We start from the raw sequence: 26,193 nt of genomic DNA, 5'->3' as shown, positions 1-26,193 counted from the left end.
GCTCCCGGGGCAGCCTCGGCCCCGCTGTGGTTTAAGCCGGGACCCCTCAGCCACCGCCCCGAGCACCAGGACCACGTTGTAAAAACCCACAGACAGCTTTATTCACCCCGCAGTGCTCACCATCCCCCCTTCAGTCCTCTGGGCAGAGTCCCCATAAACAGCCATGCGGTCCCCGGGCAGAGGGACAGGGACGTGCCACGAAGGGCACAGCCTGCCCCCGGCTCTTCACAGCGGCAGGGGAAGGGCCGACACCTCCTCCAGGCACTCGTCGTAGGTCTCCTGGTAGTCCTCGTGGGGCTTGATCATGATGACACAGGTCGGGCGCTTGGAGCCGGCTGCAGTTCCCAGGTCCTGTGGGAGCAGAGTGAGGCCGTGGGGTGCCTTTCCCTTCCCAAGGTGAGAGCTTGGGACCAGCTCACTGAATGTCCTGGTTTAACGCAGGGACGCTCTGCCTGTCCAGCCCAGCACCCCCAAACTGTCTGGACTCGTGCTGGGTCCAAGAACCTTTTTCCCAACTTGTCTCCTAGAAGCTGCAAGCTGGGCTGGTGCAAGGGACCGGCACCTGGCTCCTGTGCCATAGTCCTTCCCCAGAGCGGGTCTGCAGCGCTGCCTGCACGGGGCTGAAGCTCCAAAGACACCGACTGCCCCCACAACTCCCAATCTACAAAAGAGCTGGTCCAGCTCACAGAAGCCTGGGAAAGATGTCTTGGCTCTGCCCCGGAGCTGCTGTAGGGACTCGATCATGGCAAACAGTTCCGTGATCCCACAATGAAACACTTCTACACCTCCTCCCTATCCCTTCAGTGCTCTGCTCAGGGACAAACACCGAATTCTTTACTCGGGCACCGGATCTGCACCTCCCCAGGCAGGCTCCGGTCACAGCCTGCACTCCTCACCGGGTTCCCCGTCAGCAGGGCTGGTTCCTCCCCAGCCCCTGCACTCACCGATTTGGAAGGGACGTATGCGTAGGGGAGGCTCCTGTCCTCGCACATGATGGGGATGTGGCAGTAGACATCGATGGGCAGCGTGTCTCCGGCCAGCACCGTGATCCTGCAGGGACACCCGTGTCAGCAGCCGGGCGGGCGGGGCCGTGCAGGGCCCCGCGGCCAGGGCAGCACTTACCCCTTCTCGCCCTTGTTGATGAACTTCTGCACCTCCTTCACACCGCGGCGGAGCTGCTTGTGCTTGGCCGCTGCAAGAGAACGACGGCGTGAGCAGCTGAGTGAGAACCGCAGCGTGGGGGACCGCGCCGCGCCGCCGCCATGTCCCAGCCCCTCCCAACTCCCGCCACGTCCCGGCGCCGCCAGACCTTTCCTGATGCACTTGTAGAGCTTTCGTGTGAGTTTTCGGGACGCGAGCGGCTGCGCAATGGGGTTCAGGAAGTCGAGCTGCTCCCGGTACGAGAGCTCCGGTGTCGCCTCCGCCTCGGCCGCCGCCTCCGGCTTCTCCCGCGCCATGGCCGCTCCAGGCCGCTTCCGCTTCCGGGGCACGCGCGCGTCGGGGGCGGAACACACAGCCCCGAGCTCTCCGCCAGCCAATCGGCAACCGCGTCGGCACTGACAGACAGCCGAAATGACCAATGGCAGGCGGCGCTTTACCACCTCGCCCCGCCCTCGCCGGCCACGCGCTCCGTCCCGCCTTTCCCGGCCCCAGTCCCGGTCCCGGTCCCGGTCCCGGTCTCCCCCCCCCAGTTCCAGGGCTGGACCCACTCCCAGTTCCACTTCTGGACCCCCTTCAGTTCCAGTTTCGGCCCCAGTCCCAATTCCAATCCCAGTGTCAGGCAGGCGGGAACAAGCTTCAACACGGGCCTTTATTGGGTGTGGTCAGTGCCGGTAACGCTGGACTCACCCGACCCAACACAACAACACAGCAACACAACACAACACCACAACAACCAGAACACCACAACAACCAGAACACGGGAACGCTGCGGTGCCCAGTGTGCAGCCACCCAGTCTCTCGGGCTGCACCCGCTTCATCCACCTGGCCACACACGGGATTTTCTCCCTTGCTTTTCATCCCAGGGAACTCTTCTACCTGCAGGGCTACATCGCTGCTTTTCCCAAAACGAACGGAGGCTTCCAACATGGTACTCTCCCAAAAACTGATTTGAATCAACCCATCAACCCAGCCAGCACTGTGGATAACAAGGTCTGCCCAAGGGCATGGCAGCACATCCCCTGAGCTCAGGAGATGCCTTGAACCAGAGAGACAACACTACTCAACTGAGAGAGGCCTCAGACAGGGCTGGTTACCTTCTGCCTCACTCCAGCCTGTCCCTGGAGAACAGGAGGGCTTCAGCCAAGACCTGCAGCTGCTCCAAGACCTCTCGCTGCATCTCCACAGCGACATGGAACACGTGGTGGTTGGAGCTGTTGTACATCACCGCGTTCTGGAACATGAGCATGAGGTCACACTGGAACTGCATCACGGACTGAATGTGTCCCTTTGACAGCCTCCTCTTTATGCTGGTTAAATCCATGGGTCTACAAAAGACAGAGAGAAGAATTGAATTGCAGCCCAGGGCCAGGCATCCTTTGGGATCTGCATGAATGTGCTTGTTCTCATTTCAGGGTGGCCCTGAAAGCACAGCTATTTTCCATCAATTTTATTGCTCAAGACACACAGCGGGGAGTGAAAAAGGCTTTTCTTCCAAGCCAGACAAAAGTAAGTTCAGCCAATGCGACACTTGCTAGCCAATCAACTTGGCAGGTCATTAGCAGTCACCTCTGGAAAAAATGGGATGCTGAGCTCCAGAGAAGGCAAGCAGTAATTAGTCTTCAGGAAGTCAGTCCAGGTCTTAGTGGAGAAAGAAAAGTTACTAAAATAGGTATCTATTAAACCCCCTTAAGATCGAATGGTGCCACCAGCAAAAATAGCAATGCTGGTAAGGGGAACATGATAGGGAATAAATATTACTTCCCTTATTTTGACAGAATGGGAAAATGAATGGCTGCAGAGAGGACAACTGTGACCAGAATAGAACATGATTCAGCTCTGAAAAATGCCATTAATCTCTCTGGGAAATATTCTTATGACCCAATTCTGTGCTGAGAGTGAAACATCTGGGGCGCTTGCAGCAGGTGAGGAGGGGGCATCTCCCCAGGCATGGGGAGAAGGGACTGCTGAGCTGCAGTGCCTGGATCCCCTGCCCAGGGACTGTGCCTGGGATAAGCCAGCCATGCAATGCCTGCAAAGGGCAGGCACAATTTCCACCAGCTCCAGAGTCAGTGCAAGCTTCCAGGTTCTAATTACCCAGAAGGGAGTTTTACTGAAAGAAATCAGTGGGAGATGCTTGTGACAGCCAAACTCTGGAAAAGGAGGAAGGAAACCATCCCACTGGCCCTTTGCAAACCAAAGGCAGAAAACAACCAGAGAGAAATCAGCCAGCCAAGCACTTCCTCCACAAACTCACCTTTTTACCACATCCTTGTATCCAGGGGCTTGTTTCTCTGACACTGGCTTCAGGAACGGGCTGCTGAACCTACAGGGACAAGGACAAAGAATGTTCTCTGCCTGCCCCTGCACCAAAGAAAGCATTGGAACATGCAGCAGGGCTGGCCTCTCTCCACAGCCAGTGTTGTGCCAGCTGTGTAGGAAGCAGCATTTGGGCTCTGCCACATTAAGCAGAGGAAATCAATATGCAGTGTTCCCTCCAGCTCTGCAGCAGGCAGCTGTTCCCAAAGCAAAGTCCTGGAGAGACAGGCCAGCCTCTGGGCAGGGAGGACAAGGCCTGGTGACACAGGAGCTGGGACTCAGGGCAGTGTGTTCAGGACACGTTGATCCAGCCCTCTGCTCCCACGTACCTGTGACTGGCTATCATTCTCCAGATGGACAGGAGCCTTTTTTTGAGGATCAGGTGCTGGAGGGGGTTATTCCAGCTCGGCTGCAGCCTGTGGAGTGAAGAAACTGCCAGATCATCACACTCGAGACAAAGTAGGAGGTGACAATTCTGCTGGCACCCACCACATCCAGGTGGATGAAGCTACAAAAAGCCTCTGAGTGTGATGGTGGGAGCGTTCTGCATCAGAATGCACAACTCAACATCCAGAGTGCAGGAAGATGCAGGGCAAGAGGTAAAAACAAAGCTGAGCTCAAGAGCAGGACCAAACTGGATAGAAAACCTCATGGTACTCTGCAGTTCAGAACTTCACTGAGGTGGTTTTTATGAAGTTTCTCTTCACAAAACCTCACGTTTGCCTTTGAAAGGCAGTCCAAGTGATGACGCACGTGGCAGAGCCTGCATGTGACTGACACACCTGCAGCTGCTCAAAGGGGTTGGTAATGCTGGGCTATGCACTGCCTGACACAGCCTGATGTCCAGCTCACACCAGGCCCATTTGACTTGAGAAAGCACACGTTTTCCATTTAATCTCTTATTTAATTTCTATTCTTCTCACTTCAGCTTAGGATCAATGCCCTAATATACTGCCAGATCCAGAGACAGGACAAGTTACTTCCTTCCCTCCTGCTCTGCTTGCCTGTCTCACCTTCCTGGATGTGACCTGTGCCACGCACTTGTTCTCAAGTGTGACAAGGGAAATGACTCTATTCTGCTGCATTTGCAAGAGAGCAGAACCAGCTACTTACAGGTGCATGTTGGGAGAGCCTGTGGAGTCCAGCTCTGGGGCTGCAGAGGTGCTGTTGCTGTCATCTTGATCCAGGGCCTGAGCACTCATCTCTGGTGGAGGCAGCTCACCTAAAGGTGGTTCTCCAGGTGTCTCTTGAGTCTTGCCCTGAAGAGCACAGAGGATCCATGTAAAATGGCACCCCATCACCTGAATCCTTCATCTAAAAGACAGCCTGTTACATATCCCTTTCCTGCAGCCAGGCTCAGCTGGGAGCTTGCTTGCTCTCTGTAATTCAGAGGATGTCTGACCTCTCTCAGACCTTCCCAGCAACAGCTGTGTCTGATCCCTTGGATCACATCCATCCCTGGCTGACACAAACCCTGTGGAGATGAGTGGTGCCCAGTGTTGTGTCTGTCTGCTCTCTGGGAAGAGTCATGGATGTAGAGAGGGCAATCAGGAGCTGAGTTAAGATTGCCTCAGGCTTGTTAAAGCTCCAGATACAGATAATAGGAGCCCCTAGAGTTCAACAAGGTTGTTTCCTCAGAAACTCCCACATGAAGATGACAGGGAATAGACTCAGCTGGGAAGGAGAGTGGTGCTGTTGTTGTCGTGGTTTGCCAGTAAAATGCACAGTGCAGGGGCACCTCAGAATCCTCAACTGATTTGATGCACGAGCAGACTTCTCAGAAAGAAACTGTGCTGTGTTTGGCTGTGACCACTGGGAGAACTGTGAGGGAGTTGCTGGGAGTAACAGCAGTTAAGAGCAGAGTAACTGCTGGGAATAACACTGTGCTGGCTGAACAGGTGAAATCCTGGAGGTTATTTGTCTCCAGTGTCCCGAGTTCGCAAGAGAACAAATGGGGAAAAATGGCACTATTCCTCCATTGCTATGTGACTTTCCCAGGAATACCCAGCAGGCAGGTGGGAGGCCAGAGCCCCCCAAACACAGGACTCATACAAACCCAGGCTAGACAGTGCCTGCTTCCAAGACATGACAGTCCCCAGGGGCAGATGGTTATTGCTGGCACAGCCACGTGGGCCTGAAAGCAGCCAAGCTGTGCTGCAAAACACAGCAATTAGAACCAGGAAAGTATTCCAACCTTGCCTTAAACCTGAGAGCAGCCTGCCAGCTCTCATGAGTCACCTTTACACTGCCAAGGAGCAATTCCTCCAAGTCACATCTGAGGGTTTCATCTGTAACAAGCTTCCTGTTTATAAAGATACACAGCCATACATAAAAAACACCCTTCCCCCATACATTTCTTCTGTGTTCCCCTCCCTGCTGTTTCCTCCTGTGTGTTTTGTCTCCTGCCTCAGAACTTGGGGCTCCCCCATCTCTTCTAGAGCTGGTTTCCTTCACTGTCTCATCTCTCGCCCAAGGCCAGAGGCTCTTTTAGGACCATCACTCTTCTACCTCTCTTCCCAGGAAGTGTTCTTTCTCATCTTCTGCCAGGATGTGTAGTTGACTTTCCTCTGCTCCTGAGACTGTTGTTCCTGTGGTCTTCTCCTGGCACCTCACTTCTTCCCCATCACTCTGCTTCCCCGAGCTACAATAATCCCACGGAGTCTGCGATGACTCTGTGCTGCTAATGCAGAAAGATTCCAACATCTGGGTTACCTGCAAGACAGTGATTTATTACTTCAAATTATGAAGGCAAAAGGGAGAAGAAATAAACAGCAGAGATGCTATTTTTGCAATCACTCATGAACGCCTTTCCATTTTTAGGAATCCTTGCAAAATCTGATGAAGCCCTGTGTTATTATTACTGTGTCAGTTCACAGACATTTCTGTGCTTCAGGGTGAGCTGTGTTTTGGCAAAGCAGCTGCCTGGTTGCAGTGGGAGCTCCAAATGGGAGGAAAGGCTGGATTTGAACTGGGGACAAAGTGAACCCAGAGCTTCTGCCGTGCCCCCAGACTGTTTCTGTGGGTAGGGATGATGGAGGCCCTGAAAAGCCCAATGTTTCAGGAGGGCCTCAGCTATGCTGCCTACCTTCCTGCCATCCCAACAGCCCTACCTCCAAGAGGAACTGGAAAAGATTGTCACTTTCACATGGTTTCTCTGCCTCTTGGTAATCTTCACTATCATCCTTCCAGAGAGGCTCACTCAGCTCCATCTCATGGTCTTTCTCTTGGCTGCTCCCCTCTAGCTTCCCCATGGCCACCTCTTCAGAATTTCTCCAGCTCCTCACATCCAGATCCAGGCTTGAATCCCAGTCAGGAAGAGACTGGAAATCACTGTTCTCTGACTTGAGAGATTCCAACTCAGACTTCCAGGCATGGCCCATCTGCAAACAAGGCAAAGACAGCAATTTCTTTGTACCCTGATCCAGAACTGCCAAACCCAGCTCATTTCTAGACACACTTGGAGGGTCACAGCCTGGGATGAGCAGCCTACACCTGAGCTTACCACACAGCACATGGCAGGGCTGCAGCTCTGCAACACAAACTGCTCCTTCAGAGCAGCTGAATTTCAGGTTTTCTGAAATTTTGCTGTGCTCTCTCCCTGCCCTGGTCAGTGGGTCACTCTGCTCAGGGCATGCTGAGCTGTCTGGGAGCACGTGGCTTTGCTGATGCTCCATATTTAAGATGCTGAAGGATTCCAGCAAGTTCAAACTGAGTCCTGCTGGGGCTCCTCAGCTGCTGAGTGTTGGGAACAGTGACTCCAAGGACAGCTCACTGAAATTCCATTTGCTGCCCCCTGAGAACTTTTTAACTGGAGATTAATTACTACAAACCTTACAGACACAGTTTTGAAAGTGACAGGTGTGGTTTAGCTGGATGGTGATATCTCATGTACCTGAGCCAGAAGAATTGTAACTGCACAGTCAAACACTGACAGAGACAGTTCTACACATTTCAGAAAATAAAAGTTAGCATTCTCTTAAGAAGGAAGAAACCACTCATTTAATCTCTGTTCATTAGTCCACGCCTAAGTGTTTTCTACTGCATGACTGCACTCTGATTTCTCTAAGCCTGGGGAACTGCTTGCAGAGTCACTGTACAACAGTAAAGGATGACACAAAATCTGCATCTTACCACTGAATGGAGCTGCCAGGAAGCTGCACCTATGGAGAATTCTATGCATTAATTAACACTGTCTTTAGAGTCTTCAGTTAATTATGTACAACCTCATTTTTTCAGAGTTTTGAACAATCACATTTCTCACTGATTGGCTTTTCCATTCTCAGGACTGCTAGCACAGCTCCAAATACAGCTTATGGTGCATAACTGGGAGAAACACAGAATCCTCTGGGTCTGGGATGAGAAAACAGGTTTGCTTATTTTGTGAACTTGCAAGCAGAGCTGGGATCTGAAAGCCTATCCTTCGGAAACCTCTTTCAAAGTTCACTTCACTGGCAGCAGATGAAATTTGATGAGGTTAGAGATAACAATACCTGCTCTCAACTTCCAGGTGAGGGAGTTGGGCAAACTGAGATTCCATCTGAAGAGAAAGCCCGTGCCTGGAGCTCTCTCCTGCAGCCTCAGCAGAGCTGCCACACGCAGAGGCACAGAAAAGCCTCAGCCCAGGCTAATCCGATCACTTGTGATCATCTTTCCGTACTCCAGTTCAGAGGGATAAACGCTGAAGATCAGGAAGTCCTGGGAACTTGGGCGCAAGATTAAAGAGATCATCAGCCTTATGTTCAGTTTTACCAAATCTTGGAAGGCTCAAGATGCCAGAGAGCAGAACAGCAGCGTTAGTGCAAGACATGATGAGTGAAATAATCACAGCTTGCTCAGCTCTACACCAATTCCGGACAAAATGACACAGACTTGAACTTTTAATTAAGAATTGCCTGACAGTTCTTAATTATGTTGGCTACATAAGTCACTAGCAAGGAACCTCTCTCAAACTGGAAAGTTTTAGTTCACTTTGCAGAGATCAGACACTGTGCAACCCTTGCTGTTCTGGGAAAAAGCTGTTAGAAATCAAAAAGACAGCCTTTAAAAAGAACTTACATGTCAAAACAAGAAAAATGATAAAAGCCTGAACTCTAATAAATGAAATGTAGAATCCACATAAAGTAGGCAAAAAAAAAAAAAAAAAAGAAAAAAAGAAAAAGAGAACAATTTGCTAAAGACATAAAAGCAAATAAAACCAAAAAACCTCATCAAAAACATCAGAAGCAGAGAGCTGCCAGATGATCAGTGGGGATGACACACGATCAGTGCCAAACATCTCAGTGGAAAATAGGCCCAGTTGGAAAAACCAAATTAATCATCATTATCAGCACTTGCCACAGAGGAGCTCACATGAGACCTTCTCTTGGGATGGGTCTGAGAGACGATTTCGAATTAAAATGTCAACAGGGGAGGTTTTAGAACAATTTGAGGGAGCGAATAAACCTTAGAACCCATTGGGATTCATCTGTGAGCCCTAAAGAAGCTTAAATATAACGTGACAGAGCCTATGCTGTGTAACTTATCATTTAAGAAGAAAACCAGAAAGGGGTGACAGTTTTATCTGTCTGTAAAAGGGTGGGTGCTGGGAGATGCAGCACAGTAAAACATCAGCTCTGTGCTAGACAGATTAGGACAAAGTATTAGGAAGAAGAGAATTAGTAAGTAGTCAGAGCATGAGATGATGAATTGGGAAAGAGGGAATGAGGCTCTATAGAGAAAAACCACATCTTGGAGTTTTAAAGCTCTTAAACATCATTAAAGACTATTAAAATGTCATGGGACAGGAGACAAGGCTGAAAGAAAAATACCTGGTTAAGAGAAGAAACCAAGGGTAGGACGGAACAGCAATGCTTGCCATGATGGAAGCAAGTTACCAGAGGGCCTGATGTCTTCTCCTCTGCTGTACCTTCAAGTTTCCAACAGAGACAATGGCAGGGCAGAGGTGTTAGAGAGATGGAGCCAGACTCTTCTCAGTGCCCAACAGTGAAAGGAGACAGGGATGACAAGTTGCACCACAGGAAATTCTGACTGGGTGTAAGGTAAATATTTGAAGCTGGCCCTGCTCAGAGCAGCTGAATGAAGTTAAGGAATGCACAGAGGTTCTTCCCAACTTAGAATCACGGAATGGGTTGGGTTGGGAGGGACCTTTAAAGGCTGTCTGGGTCCAGCCCCCTTGCCATGGGCAGGGACACCTTCCACTATCCCAAGTTACTCAGAGCCTCGTCCAACTTGGCCTTCAACACGTCCAGGGATGGGGCATCCACAGCTTCTCTGGACAACCTATGCTAGGGCCTCACCACCCTCATTGTAAAAATAATCTTCATCCAGTCTAAATCAACCCTCTCTTAGTTTAGAACCATTACCTTGCCTGTCACAACAGGCAATGCCAAAGTGTTTGTCCCTAACTGAAATCATTCCATAAAATACATGAAAGACAAAGCCCTCTGTAACTTTTTGTGCTATGAACTGAGAACAATAAAAATTCAAACCAGAAATTTGCTCCCACGTTTAGCAGCGAAGGACAATTAACCAATCACCAATCCAAGGGAGTTTCAGCATTTCCACATCGCTAAGGTGACTCTTGGTAAAAATACATCTCAGCAATACACGGGACTTGACACAGCAGGCACGGCCAACTTCCAACACTGAACTTGTGAAAATTGAGAGCTCTTACTGGATAAGGCAACAATGCCTCTGGTCTTAATCCCAGTGACTCAGTTTCCTGAAACCTGTCTACCAGAAAGCTGCACCCTGCACATGCTGCACAGAGTGCAGAGCACTCCCAGCTGCTGCAACAATCAAGGATGGTGTCATTTTGTTGTTTTTTTTACCCCATGATAGATTGTGTGGGCAGAAAACATGCAAGTTTCATCTCAGGTCATATGAGCAGAAAAAGTAACTTGGAAATTCTTGCAGAGAACTTAAACCTTCTTGTTGCTGAGGAAAAGGACTGTAATTTCCAGTAGAAACAGTGCACAAGCTCAGATGTGAAACCAGGTATTGGCAATCCTGCCTACGGGTGCTGGGATCACAGATTTTCACTCTGACTAGTGTAGCCTCCACAGATCTCTGGGGAAAGAATGTCAAGTCCTTTTCAATGCATTTTCTCCTAAGGAAAGCTCCAACAAGACTGCAGTATTTAACTTCTCAAGGTTTGATCTCCAGTGTCCCCACAGTGCTGCCATATCCTCACACACTCAAGCAGGGAAACTTCCTCTCCATCCAAGTTCTGTGCAACATTCCTGTGATTAATGGATTGTCTCTAATGTCACAGCTGTGCCATGCATAGGTGCTACAGGGGTAACTGGAAGAGAATTGTATTTGCAGGTATTCCAGGTGGGGATCCAGGCTTGTGCCACAGGGTTCCTCCCTGCAGAGCTGTGATGCTCAGTACACTGCACACGGGTTTGTTCCCAGATTTTAATATACATCACATTTACACATCACTAGTAAAAATCTGTACACTTGACATTACAGTACATACGAGCCACCAGTTGCTAGCTAACACCAGAACACTGATGAAGCCCAAGACGACTGCCCTAAAACAGGCAGGGGGGCTGGTCTTCCCCTCTGGGGAAGTTTCTTTGGGTTACACATTCTGACAAGACACTGCTTTCCAGAAGGGCAAGTGAAGGTGGTGAACAAGGTCCCAGAAATGGACCTGCAGCTTTTCTTCCTCCTCCAGCAGCTGTTAAGAGTTGCCTGCTTGCACTCCAGCTCCGGATGCCCGGGATTCTGCTGGGATTCTGTGTCTGCAGCATCATTTCTTCATCTTCATGTCTGCCTCGATGGCGCAGCGCCGCCCTCTGGTGCCTCCGTCCTGCTCACAAGGCAAACAAACACAGTTACACAACCCCACAGGAACGTCCCCTCCGGCACAGCAGGAGGGAAGGAAGGAGGGAATTCTGCATCTGGCAACAACTTTTCCTGCCTTCACATCAGGAGAAAGGGAAGCTGTCCCTGCCAAGGCCTGCCTGCAGACCTACCTGAAGTTGGATCTGGACAGAGCAGGGTGCTGGGTTTGGCAGCATCTCTGCACTGCTGGAGCCAGGGCAGAGAGAGACAACACCTCTGGCCCAGACAGATGCTTTTGGAGCCTGGACAAAGCCTGCAGGCTTTCTCCTAAGCAGCAGATTCTAGCTTAAGGTGGGAAAACGAAAACTGCTGACTAACCTACCTTATCAGCTGCTGATCCCTATGGGAAGTGCTCCTCCAGTTGAGTGACCCTGGCTCTAGCCCCCTAATTCCTCCACATAGCTCCTTTCCACGAGCAGAAGGCGAGCTGAGAGCTTCCTCTGATCCGCTGCCCTCTCTCTGGCTGATCTGCTGCCTCTCCTGGAGTACTCCTCTGTCTTTAGATACACGTGAGAGATAAGGACAGCTCTCCATCTTCCTCCTCTCTCTCCTCACAGTAACTCAGAGACTTGGGGTTTCCTAGAGGCAATACTTTTCCAAACGCTTCCAGATCACCACGGGCACAGAGCAAGATATTTCTGCAATCTTATTTGCTTTCTAAACCAGGAATGGATAAATGACACACAGCTGACTCCTCACTCTCCCAAGACCTTTTGTACTGCCTTGGATGTGTGGAAGGGGCAGCTGTATAAACATGAGAGATGTAGGAACTACAGGACTGCACCACTTGGTTTGTCTTCCCACTTACATGGAAAGAAAGCAGGAGAGAAGTCATGGAAAAAAGCAAAAGCAGATGACAAAACAAAAACACTTGGAACCAGAAGAAAAGACTGAAGCCCCTCCCGTTCACCCATTTTGAGAATAAGGGACTGAGATCTCTCTTCTCAGATCACAGTGGTGCAGCCCCCAAGTCAAACACACCCTGCTGCAGTGCTAAGGATGCTGTGACAGTGCAGTGATCACCCAGACAAGGAGCAGAGCACCTGGCAGCAGTACTGCAGAACCTGCTGGAGCCTTTCAATACTTACAAAGAGAGAGAGAAGGAAGGCAGGAGAGCCCATTGGGACACTGTCCTGTTAAAAGGCCAAACAGAAGGACTTATCAGGCATCAGCTACGGAAATGCACACCACACAGAAGCACTGAGCCCACACACGAGCGTAGAGGAACATGTGCCCCACTCCCCTTCCTGCAGGGTGTCAGTCTTATGCAGCAGGAACATAAAAACAGACAAAAAGCGGGATACTGAGAGAGCCAGAATGCCAGGAAAGGGATATTCCCTCCACAGCCATAGCAAGTTTGCCTGGTCTACCAAACAATTTCTGCTTGGTACAGCTGTCACTAGAACTAAGCAGGCAGTCCCTGCTGTAACAGTGTTATGTGCACCAGCTGAGAGTACCTGAGATCACTTCATCAAGTTTGCATGTGTCATTAGAGAAGAAAAAAAAACCCAACAAACCTTCATTGCTTAGATCAGTGTGGAATTCAAAGGCTCTCTGGTGTATTTTATGCAGCAAACCAGAGTTGACTGATTCTCTAACCCTAAAAACCTGACTAGAAAGTGAAGGATATGGCAATTCCCCTCACCATTCTGCCATATCACAGAATCACAGAATCTGTAGAGCTGGAGGGGAACCACAAGGATCACTGAGTCCAGCTCCCTGCCCTGCAGGCCCATCCCCAAGAGTCACACCATGTGCCTGAGAGTATTCACACCTCTTCCAATACTCTGTTCATTTCCCTACAGTTTTTATCACCTATTTTAAAAAACAGGTAATAGAAGTATTTGGATGACAGAAAACGCTCATGAGACCTGCCTTTGGAATGCTGTACAGTTCCAGAACTGAAATCTAATCAATAGACACATTTAAAGAAAATTTGTTCACATGAAGATGCTGGAGCCACTCCAATTTCAAAGGACATTTTGCCTCCTTGGTGTGGGAACTTCATGCAGTATCTTGGGATTCTTCAGAAGATCCCAAGTGCCCTTGCACAGGGTGCAGCATTCTCACCTTCTCCGAAGCATCCTGCTTGCGAGTGGAGTCTCGCCCCCGCAGGCTCTTTGCACTGATCCCTGACTCTGATGTTTGCATCATCAGTTGTGTGGCCAGAAATTGCTGCAAGGAAACCACACTCTGTTAAGATTGGCATGCAAAACAAGCTCAGTAAGTGTGTGTCAGTCAACTATCACAGACCACAGGCTGGGAACGATTGGGTCAGAGGCAGTTTCAGTTCCTTGTGTGCTGCTCAGAATAAGTTTCCTTATTTACCTCAGAAGCCACAAGTTCTGAGGAACTATAAAACCCCAATTCAAACTCTGTTAGCCCTACCATTTGGGACATTCTGCTTCAAAGGATATTTTAAATAGCATAAATTCACAGGGCAGTTTCATGTGCACTTTATATCAACATAAACCAGCACAGCCACCCAAAGAAGCCGTCGCGTCCCCTGTCATTCACCGTTCTTGTCGCTTGTTTCTGTTCCTGAACCACGCCCTGGTTCCTGCTGGCCTAAGCACTTCCCTGAAGGAAATTACGTTTGAAATTGGTCTGGGATGAAGCTATAAAAAATTTTGCTGTGTTACTTTTTTAACTCACCCACAGTGTAGTTCAACACAAACACCTGAGCTGCCATGAGAGAGAAGCAGGGAAGGACAGGACCCACTGCACTCAAACACACTGGGAGTGAAACTCTGGTCTGACAGCCAGACCTACGGACCAAGGCAGGTGCTCTGTCCTGCACTGGCCTCAGCTCAGTACTTTACCTGGATCTGCTCCAGGACATCTCTCTGCATCTCCACAGCCATGTGGTACACATCGTGGTCGGAGCTGTTGTACATCACTGCATTCTGAAACATCAGCATAATATCCCGCTGGAACTCTGCTGTGGTTCGGATCAGCCCGTTCTCAATGTTCTTTTTGATGGTGGATAAATCCATTGGCCTGTGAAGAAATGCAGGCGGAACTGCAACAGAAATGCTAAACTCTTTCCCCTCTCCTTTGCAAACAGCCTGGGTCTGTGATGTGTTACAGTGTCTATTTTATTTAGCTGAACAGCTTCTCCCCCACATGGGCTGTGCTCCCCAGCACCAAGGCCTGGGTCAGAAGACACAAGGTACCCAGCAGTTACCTGGAATGGTAACAACAGCCTGAGAGATCTCTCAGGAGAGGCATCTGCCTTCTCCAGGCACAGCTGACAGACACACTAAGGAGCTAGAGCTGCAGCCACTGAACTTGAACTGCTCAGGAGAGATTTCAGCAGCTAGCAGGGCATTCTGGTAATTCTTCCAGAAAAGTTCACCATCTGGGACAGTAAAAAATGCCTATTAAAGAACAGCTTTTAGGAATTCCAAAGGTTAAATCCTATTCTTGGATTGACACTGGGAGAAATGGATCAGTTTCGCCTTACTGATAAAATGTTCTGTGTAAGTCAGTGTACTTCACTCGAAGTCAGGACAGTGTACAGGCCTGTTACTGATGATGACTCTCTTCTTGGGGAAGCCTGCTTCTGACTGAATCATGTCCGAAAAAGAATACTTTTCCAAGTCTGCACAGCAGGCAAAAACGACATTATTCCTGCCAGAAATCCCTACAAATGTGCAAATATACAGAGTTCTAATGACAGAAGACTGCTGAAACTCACCTCTGCACAATGCTGTGGTAGCCTGGTGCTATGTCATCAGTTACAGGCTGCAGGAAGACATTGGCATACCTGCAGAGATAAAGAGTCCACTCAGTGCCTGTCCTTGCTGGTAAATATTTGTTTCACACTCTCCTGTTTATTTGTCTGTAACAATATGATTCATCATCTCCCAAGAGAGATAAGCCTCTGAGATGGGAGAGTGGAGACTTGTCTAGGATTAGTCATTTCTTTCTGCCAAGACATCAAACTCACCTGTGATTAGCTGCTGCTCTCCAAACCAGCATGATGGCTTTCTTCCAGATCTTCTGAGCCTGTATCGCTTCCTGGTCCTCACTGCACACTGAGCTGGGAAGAGAAGAATGTAATTCCTTCAGGAGTCTGCACACAGCCTCAGAGCAGAAAACCTGTGGTTTGTTTTGTCCTTGACATGCCTGCGCTAATCCACGTCAAAGACAGAAGGAAAAAGTGGGAGCTGGTATTGAAGTGCTGCCTGCACACTTGCCCTTGTAAGCAAGGAGAACCAGACAAATCATCAACAAATTCCCCCTTAGGACCCACTCAACAAACCACACCTGGGAACCCTCCCCTCCCTGTGTGCCCTGACACTCACAACTGCGAGGAGGCTGGGCTGCTGGGGATGGAGTCGGCGAGCGCGTGGGACTGCAAGGGCGCGTTGTGGACGCTGAAGCCATCGTCGCTCTCGCTCACGGGGGGCTCGTTATCCATCTCTGAGAGATACCCCTCACCCTGGTCTTCTTCTTTGGGTTCCTCCAAACTGGCAGCCTCACTGGCACCGTCCTCATCATCCTCCTCACCCTGCCCATCCTGAAACACAGAGTCCATGAGCTGGCACAGCCAGCTACAGAAGCCACTCAGAGCCTCCAAAGCAACTATGGTTCTGTGAGCAAAGTGATTTTCTTGTTATGCTGCTGACAACTGCACTGGCACTTCCACAAAATCCCAGAATGCCCTGCTTCTCCCCACAGACCCAGAAGCACATACACAAACACCTTTACAGTCTGAAGCAACCTCCCCTTCAGCTGCAGGCTGCTCACTTCTCAGTGCAGAAAGCTGAACACAAGCTTTGCCTTTCAGCAGACAGCAGCAGCAGCAAGATGTTGCTAATAAACTCAAGATGGCTAAAACCAACTGAGAATTACCTTCATCTGACTCCTAAACAGGGCTTGGGCTTCCTCCTTCATTGACTCTGTCAAAGAGAGAAATGCAGAAAGATTGACTCTCCCAAGCAGCCTTTCCTACAAAAGCTCCTGCACCAATGCCTACTATCCTGCAGTAATTACCACTGTTCCTACACGTATCTTTTCTCCCTCCTCCCCAAAAAAACTGAACCAGATAACTAACAACTATCCAGCTAATAATGTTGCATGTAAAAGATTTCCTAGCTGAATTAAGTTACCTGACAGCTCAAATTTGTGCTGAACATCAGCCTGTGAGGAGTCTTCACTCACATTTGGGACTTGTGGAGGGGATGAATCATCATCAGGTGGGGTCTGGAGGGAAGAGAAATGCACAAATCTAGATGTTTGTGTCAGCTTACTTCAGTGAAGGTGTGGGCACATCTCACTCACCCTAACCTAACTCCAGGCAATGAGGTTTACTGAGCATCTTCCCAGCAGCAATTCTGCACATGGCTGGGGGAGATACACAAAGGTACTGCCTAAAGCAGAGCTGCTCTGCACATAGCAGCCTGACTCCCAGGAAAACAGTCAGTCACATTCACTGAAGGGTCACCCAGCACTCATCCTTCCTCTAAACTTCACTCCTACCTGTCACAACTGCTCCTCTCTTTCCCCACACCAGCCTCTCTGACCACATACCTCTGTCTTCACTGGATTGAGCACTGCATCTTCTCCCTGGGATGAATCTATCTTGATTTCAGAAGTCTCTCCTGATGTTACAGCTGCTCTTTGATCTTCTTCTACCTCTTGGTTTCTAAGCTCTGGTGTTTCTGTCACTCTTGCAGTTGCTGGTATGGTTTCTTCAGAGCCCAGCTGACTCTGGTCCTGCTCTGCAAGTTCAGTCTTTATTTCTGACCCCAGCTCGCTGATGCCCATTAGGTCTCGAATTCCCTTTGCCTCTGGCTCCTCACACTCCAGTCTCTCCTGCTTCACAGTCACAGACACTTGGGGTATCTGGGGCTGTTTCTCATGCTCCTGACGAATTGAATGTTCCCATGGGCCAGGAAGGGTCTGAGGGTCATCAGTATCTTCGCAGAAAGAAGACAGAGCAGCTTCAACAACTGCTGCATCCAGGACTTCAGGGTGGTCGTCTACCTTTATTGTCAAAACAAACACAAAGCAGTGCAGGCCAAGGTCAGAAAGAGGGATTAAAGAAAAATCCATGCTTCCTGGTACTGAGACAACTGTGGAAATCCCAGATTACTGGGTTTACAAAGTTGCCTTTTGCAAGCCAGACTTGGATCACGCTCTGCAGGAATCTCTCCCGGAGCTTCAGTTTCAGAAATACTGAAAGCATCCTGGAAAGGATACTCGAGCAGCACTCATCTGCCTGCCAGAGACATGACCCAAACCCTACCCAAGAGAAGCAAGAAAGATTTCTTTTTGCACTCTGAAAAGGAGCACCAGTGTCAGACAGGCAGCAGTGGTGTCCTTTCCTAGTGATCTGGAAAACGATCTTGAGAATGAGCATTTTGGAATAGTTATCTCCTGCTTGTTTAAACTAACTAAATTGGTGAACAGCAATCATTTGAGATTAACCCAACTGCATGTGGAGCAAAAGGCACTGGCACTCTGCTTTCCCTGTTTACCTTGTCCTCAATGATGGCTATAATATTTCCAACCGTGTCAAAGTCCAGCTCTTCCCCCGTATAGGACACTGCAATATCCATTTTCTCAGCCAAATCCAGATCTTCTTTCCCATCCATGCAGTGATCTTTGGAAGACCCTGCAGTGCTGCCAGCCCCAGAACCCAGGCACTCTTTCTTGATGGAATCAATGATCATTGATATTTCACTGCTGTCCATGGACACTGTCACAGTATGGGAATCAGACACTGCCTCCATGGAAACACAGGCTTCTGGCTGGCTCACTGCACAAGGATGAGAGGGGCAGTCAGAGACCAAGCTGGAGAAGTCCCCACATAAACAAACACTGCAGTGGGTAAGACCAAGCACCAACCACAAGTATCCCAGGCCCACCCACACCACCACAGCGTAGATAAATAGAAGACAAATATGGGTTTGCTTTCCCACAGGAGAGACAAAATGAGATTCCAACCCCTGAACCACAGTCCAGCAAATCACCAGCACCCCCACCCAGCAACCCTTGTTTAAAACCATCTGTTTACTCCAGAACCCAGCCATAACCATCCTTTTTGGCCAGGATGGTGAGTCTGAGGTGATAAAGCCCAGCTGAGAGCTCGCTGGGTGCTGATCCCACAGGAAGTTCTGCTTTTCCAGCAGGACGTGACCTCTGAGTGCGTAGCTCAGGAACGCACCTGTGGCTATGCTTTCTGGAGCTGCAGCTGGTGGCACAACGGCTGGTGCTGACAGTGTGGGCATCATGACAATAGTGGCCTGGGACACAGGCTCTACGGGGGGTGGCAGGAGCTTAGCTGGAGGCTCGCTGGCAACAGCGGAGAAGGAAGCAAGAGGTGAGGTGAACTGTGCAGGACCAGCTTCTAAAAGCCGGGAAAGCGTAGGAGCACCTAACAGAGAGTAGAAGGGAAAAGCACATGAGCAAGAAGCAGCCACCACTGAAGTTCACAAAGCCACCACTGGGCTCTTCATTGTCTGGTGGCTTCTTCTGGGAAAAGACATGGAGAGATACCTATAAACAGTCCCAAAAGCTGTACAGAGAACCTGCACCAAAACCACACGACTCCTACTGTGTGTGCAGTCTGAGGCGGAATCATGCAGCTACGGAACACTGCGCTCACTGCAAGGGCTGGACAGACTAAGCCACACATGCACAGAGATGCCCTTCCAAAGGCTCATCCCAAAACAATTATGGGAAATCTGAAAAACAGTGCTGAGAGAGCCACACAAGGTAAGCCAAGACAAACAGTCATCACAGGAGCTGGGAGGGAGCGGAGGGGATCTCTCTGCAGGTTTTTCCTGCAGAATTCCTCTTATATCAAAGGCTGCCATTCATCTTAGCTGTAACTTCCAGTCTGAATTTACTGAACTGTCTGGACCAAATTAACAGGTCTTAAAAAACCAAATGTGAATAAGGAAAGCAAGATTACTTGTATGGAATTCTGTATGAATGAATGACATATATTCTCAGTTGCAGACAATGTGATTTAACCACTGGTCAGCAGAAGCTGAGAAAAAAAATTCACCTTGGGCAGGTCGTTCTGAAAAAGCCCAATGCAGAGAGTCTTGCACTGCCCCCTTCACCCACATCCTGTGGAACTTCCTCTGGAGCTCAGTGGTCTAACCCTCAACACATCTCTAAGATACAGCAGAGGGAAGGCACATGAGTTCTCCAGATCCACAGGGAGCTGTGTTTGACACGTTGGGAATCAGATCTTGACCATTTTTTCCCCAGCTCCCCATCAACAAACCCTTTCTTTCTACACTCAAATGCCTGGTATTAGCCAGCGTCAAACCCAGAAAACCAAACTGCATGGATCAGGACTGAATCAAGTGTAATTGTTTCAGTCACTCTTTTTTCTGTAAGGATTAGAGTCTTCTTAAAAAAGTAGTGGTGAGCTGGACAAGGGTACAGAAATAGGGATACAACTGAAAGAGAAGCCCCCAAACCAGCCAGGTAGACATCATCTTTCTCCACAGAGAATTCACAGAACAATCTGAAGGTACATCTTAAGGTACAGGGAGAGGCCCGAGTTACCTGAAGCAGCTGGAGATGCAGGGACAGCACCAGGTGCCGACTGCATTTCCCCACTGTGCAGCACTGGAAGGACACTTCCTACCTCCAGCAGCACTCCTGAGCTGTTCATGTGACCAGAAGCCACTGCCATTTCGTTTTCACCGACCTGTCAAAGGAGGATGAGACTGAAGTTCCTGGAGATACCACCACACCAGTGATTCTCTGCCAGATGCGCACCTCCACGAACAGGACCAGCATCTGCTGTCCCAGCATTTCTTCTGCACTTTTTATTCAGGTTAGTCCCTGCCTGAGGCCCCTCATACAAGTACAGAACATGAGAGTCTGAAACTCTGTTGCTGTTCTTCAGCTGTAACACAGCTGCAGTGCCACCTTCCTTTGAGGTGAGGCCAAGAGCATCATTTGGTTTATCACAGTTCTTCTGTTCAAGGACCTCACAACCCTTTACACATATGAGTCTCTCTAGATCCTGAGATGGCACAGAAATATCCCTTGTTTTGAGTTGAGAGAAAGAGAAGTACCAAGATGGAAAGTAACTTGATCAAGGTCACACAGTGAACCTGTGATGGACCTTGAAACAGCTGTAAACCAGTCCTGTTCCTACAAAGAAAACAGCCTTCCACAACCATTACCTTTCCCTATTCCATTCTATGTTACATCCCGCAAACACAGAACCCATGGAACACTTAGCCAAGCTAACAAATAGAAAAAACCCTAAATCTGACTACTATGAAGAAAAAAGTCAACAGCAACACACCTACTCCATTGCACAAGCACTAACCCAGGGAATCTGTGTGATGAGCAGGCTGATGGCTGCTGTTTTCAGACTGGGCTCTGAACAGTGTCAGCATCTCCTAAGACTTCCAGAGTCACTAACACCACAAGTGGGTTCTCATCACAGTGATGTAACCACCTACAATTAGGAGAAAACTGAACCACTTCAATATAGGCCATAAACCCCATTCACAGATTCCCTCCTCTTGTGCTAAGATGCATTAAAAATATTGGAACACAACTTCCTGACAAGACGTAAAGAACTGTGAGCCCAGTGTAGGAATCACCAGGAACAGCTCCATGGAGGCTGATGGGGATGATGCTGACTAACAAGATCCCTCCCCTGAGGAGAACAACTTCCTCTAGCAAACCCTGCAACTCCAACTCCTTATGACTGAGGGGACAGCCAGTCCTTTGTGCTGCATGAGCCCTGCAGTCCTGCTGGGAAAGGGTCTCACCTCTGCGGCTCACAGGGGTATTTATACCTCTCAGATATGACTTCTGCTGGGACTCTCACAAAACTGCACATTTTTAAAAATTCTTTGCAGATCCCCCTTTTTCAGTGGGAGAGTCTGGAGCAAATTGTTTGTGTGCTTGCATATATGAGCGGAGAGCTCCATACCAGCCTGGGGCTTGTGGGCAGGAGACTGCCCTTCTTCAGCAGCTCTGAGAGCAGAGGGGAAGGAGGCGGAGTTGCTTTTTGTCCTAGCATCTTTTTCTGGGGTGAATCATCAGTGACTGGGGTCATGGGGGCATCCAGGGGAGCAGAGCCTGGAGGGGTGTCAGGGATTCCAATGAAGGAGGCAACTGGGGTGCTGGGCAATGTCCCTGGCGTGACCTGAGAAAGAGAAAAACCACACTGTTCAAAGCCACACTCCACCACACGGACCAGCCCCACTTGCTGCTTCCCCCAAGAGCATTGATCCAGCACACCACAGACACCTACTCCATTCACTCGCTGCCCCTACTCCAGGCATGTGCTTTCACCCTTTCCCTGCCCTGCAGAGCCACTTCCCAGGCACTCACAGACTGCCTGGCCAACCCACTGATGCCCCTACAAGGCCTTTGATCCAGGCACCGGACCATCACAGACAGGGAAGAGGACATGGATCTTGAGCAGCACTGTCATCAACCACACTACAACACTAGGAGTCTGCAAAGCAAGGCAAGGGCTTCTCCCCAGGCCCCTTCTCTGTGATGGATGCAGAGCCCCATGTCCCAAGCTGGGCTTTCCCTCCTCCCCAGAGAAGGATCCTTACCCCTGGACTGGCATCATCCCCAGCAGGCTGGGACAGATCTCCCAGGGAATAATCCCCGCCAGGGGAGGTGGAGCCAGCGGGAGAACGAACCATCACCCCTGTGAGTCTTCGAGGTGGGTTCTTAATGGCCTGGCGAGCTGGAAGAGAACAGAAACCAAAGTGAGATTGCATGGCTCCATCCTGGACAGTCCCTAAGTTACCTTTGACTTTATCCTGAAGAACTTTAAGAGGACAATTTATGTTGTAGGAATTTCTTGCACTCTGCTAGGCTCAGTTCCCAAATAATACAAACTCTGGGTAATGCACTTCAATTGCAGGTTTCTCTAGCAGTTGGGTATTCAGCACCTCCCACCATCAAATTAAATGCCTCAAGAGTTACAAAGAATTAAACATTCAGAATAAAAGTCTATTCCTTTTATCTTCAGTCGCCAGGGAAAATAAAGGGGTGAAAAGCCTGACATTCTAACACAGAGCTCCTTACTAATCCTACTTCCCCTTGGATACAGCTTTCCTACAGATTTTGTTCCTCTTTCAGAAGCCTCTGCCTTTTACCCTGTTAAAAATATAGTGCTGGAAAAAGAATATAACCTTTCTCTCCAACTCTAGGGTCAAGGAATTCCTCCTGCAAGTCTTAACAAGACTTAAGTATTTTCTAAACATTCTTATAAATATACATATCTGTGGAAAGGGAAGGCAGCTCATTTCCAGGTTACCTTGATAAGCAGCATCTGTAGCCTTCCTCTTGACTTCTGCCTCCTCCTCTTCCATTTTTTTCTTTCTGTATAAAGAACAAAAACTTGCTGTCACAGGGTGTCTCAGTTCCCCCTTCACAATCAGTTTACTGACCCCCACCCTGTTATCTCCAGACAAGAAGAAACCACCCCTGTGGACTTGGGCTCAAATCCCCCGAGGAGAGAAGCAGAGCCAGAGAATGGCACACTGGAAATTTCGCTTTCAGCAGATTATCAAAACAGAGGCAGCAAGCATGATGCCGCAAGCCATGGCCAAGCTCTTTACTGAGCAGCTCCAAAGGATGTTCCACACCAGCTGGTATCCCCCAGTCCAAGCTAAGTCCCCCTTCAGAGGCCAAAGCATCTGCCCAGCTCATTTCTCTTAACCCAAAGTATGTGGGGCAAGAGATACTGGACAAACAGAATGTTAGGAAACTACAATCTGAGAAGAAATTATTAAATAACTCACATCATAATCTCATTGCAGAGCTCCTCCAGTCTGTTATCCATGTGTCCAGCCTGGATCAGCTCTGCATCCTTCTTGAGTTGCCTGTAATCATGAAATCGTTTTACTTTCTGATCACTGAACTGGACACCCTAAAGCAGCATTTTCATCTCAATCACTTAGACAGCTTTTTCAGGACAGGACTCTCAGGTGTGCAACATTTTAACACCTCTGTCATGTACCTGTATTTTTCCTGTGTTTCTTTAATAATTTTCTTCAACTCCTCAACCCGCTCTGCAGTCAGTTTCCGCACAATAACATCTTCCACAGTTTCCACAACTTCTCCCTTCTCACCACGTTTTCTCCTAGAGGGTAAGAGAAAAAATAGAAGTCAGACACAAAACACAGAAACCCCAGTTCTTCTTTCAAAAATGGCTGCTCTCTCTCATTCATGACATGCTCATGCAAAAAAACCAACTTCTTCCAATTCCCTTAAATTATATTGGACAGCACAATGGTCGATCTCTTCAGCATGTTTTTTCTAATTCACCCAGTGTTAAAGTCTTCAGAAACAGATCAAAGATGCAAGTCCACTAAAAATTCTCAACCTGAAAAAAATCATTCCACTTGAAGAGAAATTTAATTTCTACCCAAGAAGAAACATCTGTTTTTCTCTTCACTAAGTCTACTAAGCCCTTTGATTTTTCAACTCTAGTGCTGAAGATCATTCACAAACAAATCAGTCACACACAAATATTACTTTTAAACATCCCATCTTAAAGTTAATTTGATGTTAAGTCTCTAACCAAAATGCCTGGAATTAGGAGCAGTAAATATCTGAGATCACAGAGCTGTAGTGATAACAGTGATAAGAAAACTAAGAAACCACTGCAAAATAGTGACAAATACAGAACATCTCCTTTCTCACTCATTTTCTTTTCTACCCCTATTCTCAATGACAAATTTATGTGTAAAGCTTCTGGTCAATAAGACTAACATGCAGTGTTTTATTCCAGCCAAATAAATATTATCTTTCCCATATGACAAACTCTGATCCCACTGTCCCACAACAGCTATTCCACCTGAATTTTCTCGTTCTGAAATGCTCCTTTTGGGAGGAGTAGGTTGGGGGAGAAAGTAATTTAAGTAAGAAAGTAATTTAATGCTGACAAGGACTCTGCTGTAAGAACCCACGAGTCCCCCCTGAGCTGCTGCAGGCTGTGCTGGGGTCAGCCTTTGTACTCACTTAGGAGTCTCCGTGGTCTCCAAGAGCTCCGAGTACTGAGATGCACAGTGCTGGGAAGAAACAAAGGAAGTCAGAGGACAGTTTGCTTGCCCAAACAGCAGGACACACCAAAATACATGGACATCCACAAATTCCTGAGGCAAGGAATTCCACAGCTTAATCACATGCCTGGTGAAGAATCTCTTTAGTTAGTCTTACTTAGTAACTGGGTACTGGACAAAGCGAAGAACAATTAATCCTTAATTCGTCCTCAGTATGGCATTTCTGATTGTGCAGAGATTTGGTATCCAAGATTCAAATGTCAGTGTCTTACCTTTTGGGAAAACCAGTCAGGTGGGCGTCCTGGCTCTGCAAAAGGTTTGATGGCTCTGCTGACTGAGACCCTGTGGGAGGGAAACGGCAAGTCACCATCAACTTACCTTCTCCCCCAACCAACATGCAGAGAAAAGATGAAAACCTGTCTTCACATCGTTGAGAAACCCTCCTAAACGTGATAAACTCACCACGGAGTTATGTTGTACAAGTCTCAAAAATATTTGCCTGCTTCTAATAAACAATAATTTCACTCCTTTGTTTTGAAAAGCAAGTTTCTTGCTTCTGATTACATGATTAAATTTCCACAAAACCCTTACTTTAGTGAGGAGAAAAACACTGCAAAGCAGAGCTATAGGTTAAGTGCACAGGAATCTGTTACCAAATATCCTTGTCCACAACTCACCTCGTCTAACTATGAACACAGAATCATAGAATGGGCTGGGAAGGACCTTAAAGATCATCTTGTTCCAACCCTCTGCCATGGACAGGGACACCTTCCACTATCCTGGGTTGCTCCAAGCCCTGTCCAACCTGTCCATGGACACTTCCAGGGATGGGAAGCCACAACTTCTCTGGGCAACCCTTTCCAGTGCCTCACCACCCTCACAGTAAAGAATTCTTTCCTAATCTCTAATGTAACCCTCCCTCTGTCAGGCTGAAGCCATTCCCCCTTGTCCTGACACTCCATGTCCGTGTCCAAAGTCCCTTTCCAGCTCTCATCCCTCTTTATTTTGACAAACACACCTTTTACGCAGTAGATATGAAGGCAACAAAACGCCTATCCAGGTACACCTGTCCAGGTACACCTTTAACACCTTTTACCCCCCATCTTTGTTCTGAACAGAGGCAGCGGGGTGACAGCACCCGGTGCTCTACACACGCCGCCCGCCTTCCCCGGTCCCGTACCAGTTCTGGTCGCCGCTGCGCATGACGGAGGAAGCCAGGCAGAGCTTCTCGCGGATGGACCAGGGCTCGGTGGGGCCGGCGCTCAGCAGCTTGTGCTCTGCGGGACAGGGCAGGAGTGCGCGGAGGCAGCGCCCGGGCACATCGGGATTCGAACTCGCGGCTCCCGCAGCTGGCCCCGCCCCTCCCGGCCCCTTTGGCCCCGCCCCTCCCGGCCCCATTGGCCCCGCCCCGCCCCGCCCCGCGCCACCGTTGGCTCTTCGCGGGAGGGTCCTTCGCAACCGCTCCGTTCTCCTCGGGCCATTTTCTTGCCCCTTCTCCCCCCCCAGCCCCGCCGCCGCTCGCTCCCCGCCGCGTCTCCCGCCCAGCCCCGCACTCACTCCCCGGCCCCGCCGCCATCTTCCGCGCCCGGCCCTGAGGGAGGCAGGGGCGGCACCGCGCGCAAAGCCCACCGGGAGGCGGCCGAGCCCTACCACGCCCCCCCCCGCTGTCTACGCACGCGTGCGGACGGCCCGTTGCCGAGGCCCCGCCCCCTCCGCCCGAGCGGGGGGCGCTGATTGGCCGCGGGGCGCGTGTGCGGTGCCCTCATTGGCGGAGCGGGCGGGCGGCGAGGTTTGAAACCCCGACCGTCGGCGAGGGGCGGCGTGAGGGACAGCG

General features: G+C 49.4%; 2 protein-coding genes across 6 annotated transcripts; both read right to left on the bottom strand.

Annotated features, from left to right (window-relative positions):
• Nucleotides 1-79: 79 nt before the first annotated feature.
• NHP2 (NHP2 ribonucleoprotein) lies at nt 80-1,520 on the bottom strand. Its single transcript, XM_032124517.1, has 4 exons — nt 1,310-1,520; nt 1,123-1,192; nt 945-1,050; nt 80-351 (listed from the first exon to the last, which is right to left on the bottom strand). The coding sequence occupies exons 1-4, from the start codon at nt 1,455-1,457 to the stop codon at nt 226-228; spliced, it is 450 nt and encodes a 149-aa protein (XP_031980408.1). The 5' UTR covers nt 1,458-1,520; the 3' UTR covers nt 80-225.
• BRD8 (bromodomain containing 8) lies at nt 1,487-26,022 on the bottom strand. 5 transcript variants are annotated; one of them, XM_032124510.1, is made up of 28 exons: nt 25,917-26,022; nt 25,540-25,636; nt 24,632-24,701; nt 24,319-24,368; nt 23,315-23,437; nt 23,097-23,177; nt 22,610-22,674; nt 21,897-22,033; nt 21,260-21,475; nt 19,867-20,011; nt 18,509-18,718; nt 17,820-18,100; nt 16,870-17,325; nt 16,449-16,542; nt 16,192-16,238; nt 15,642-15,856; nt 15,284-15,376; nt 15,032-15,100; nt 14,154-14,331; nt 13,402-13,506; nt 12,420-12,464; nt 6,588-6,857; nt 5,986-6,189; nt 4,591-4,736; nt 3,807-3,893; nt 3,416-3,484; nt 2,256-2,486; nt 1,487-1,556 (listed from the first exon to the last, which is right to left on the bottom strand). In XM_032124510.1, the coding sequence occupies exons 1-27, from the start codon at nt 25,933-25,935 to the stop codon at nt 2,264-2,266; spliced, it is 3,795 nt and encodes a 1,264-aa protein (XP_031980401.1). In that variant the 5' UTR covers nt 25,936-26,022; the 3' UTR covers nt 1,487-1,556; nt 2,256-2,263. The 5 variants fall into 5 exon arrangements, with proteins under 5 accessions (XP_031980401.1, XP_031980400.1, XP_031980402.1 ...); XM_032124509.1 differs by lacking the exon at nt 1,487-1,556 and having other exon boundaries at nt 1,792-2,486; XM_032124511.1 differs by lacking the exons at nt 1,487-1,556; nt 18,509-18,718 and having other exon boundaries at nt 1,792-2,486.
• Nucleotides 26,023-26,193: the final 171 nt, after the last annotated feature.

The sequence above is a fragment of the Corvus moneduloides genome, chromosome 15, assembly GCF_009650955.1.
Source record: "Corvus moneduloides isolate bCorMon1 chromosome 15, bCorMon1.pri, whole genome shotgun sequence".
In the NCBI taxonomy this organism is placed as follows: domain Eukaryota; kingdom Metazoa; phylum Chordata; class Aves; order Passeriformes; family Corvidae; genus Corvus; species Corvus moneduloides.
This window is presented reverse-complemented; position numbering and strand designations above follow the sequence as displayed.

What these genes read in the sequence shown, in the direction of transcription:
- NHP2 (XM_032124517.1), bottom strand. Translation starts at nt 1,457, where the DNA reads ATGGCGCGGGAGAAGCCGGAGGCGGCGGCCGAGGCGGAGGCGACACCG. An exon ending in ATCAACAAGGGCGAGAAGGG is followed by an intron (nt 1,051 to 1,122) that starts GTAAGTGCTGCC and finishes GTGTCCCTGCAG; the next exon opens with GATCACGGTGCTGGCCGGAG. An exon ending in CATACGTCCCTTCCAAATCG is followed by an intron (nt 352 to 944) that starts GTGAGTGCAGGG and finishes CTGCTCCCACAG; the next exon opens with GACCTGGGAACTGCAGCCGG.
- BRD8 (XM_032124510.1), bottom strand. An exon ending in CGCAGCGGCGACCAGAACTG is followed by an intron (nt 24,702 to 25,539) that starts GTACGGGACCGG and finishes TCCCTCCCACAG; the next exon opens with GGTCTCAGTCAGCAGAGCCA. An exon ending in TGCCCACAAGCCCCAGGCTG is followed by an intron (nt 20,012 to 21,259) that starts GTATGGAGCTCT and finishes CTCCTTTGACAG; the next exon opens with GTCGGTGAAAACGAAATGGC.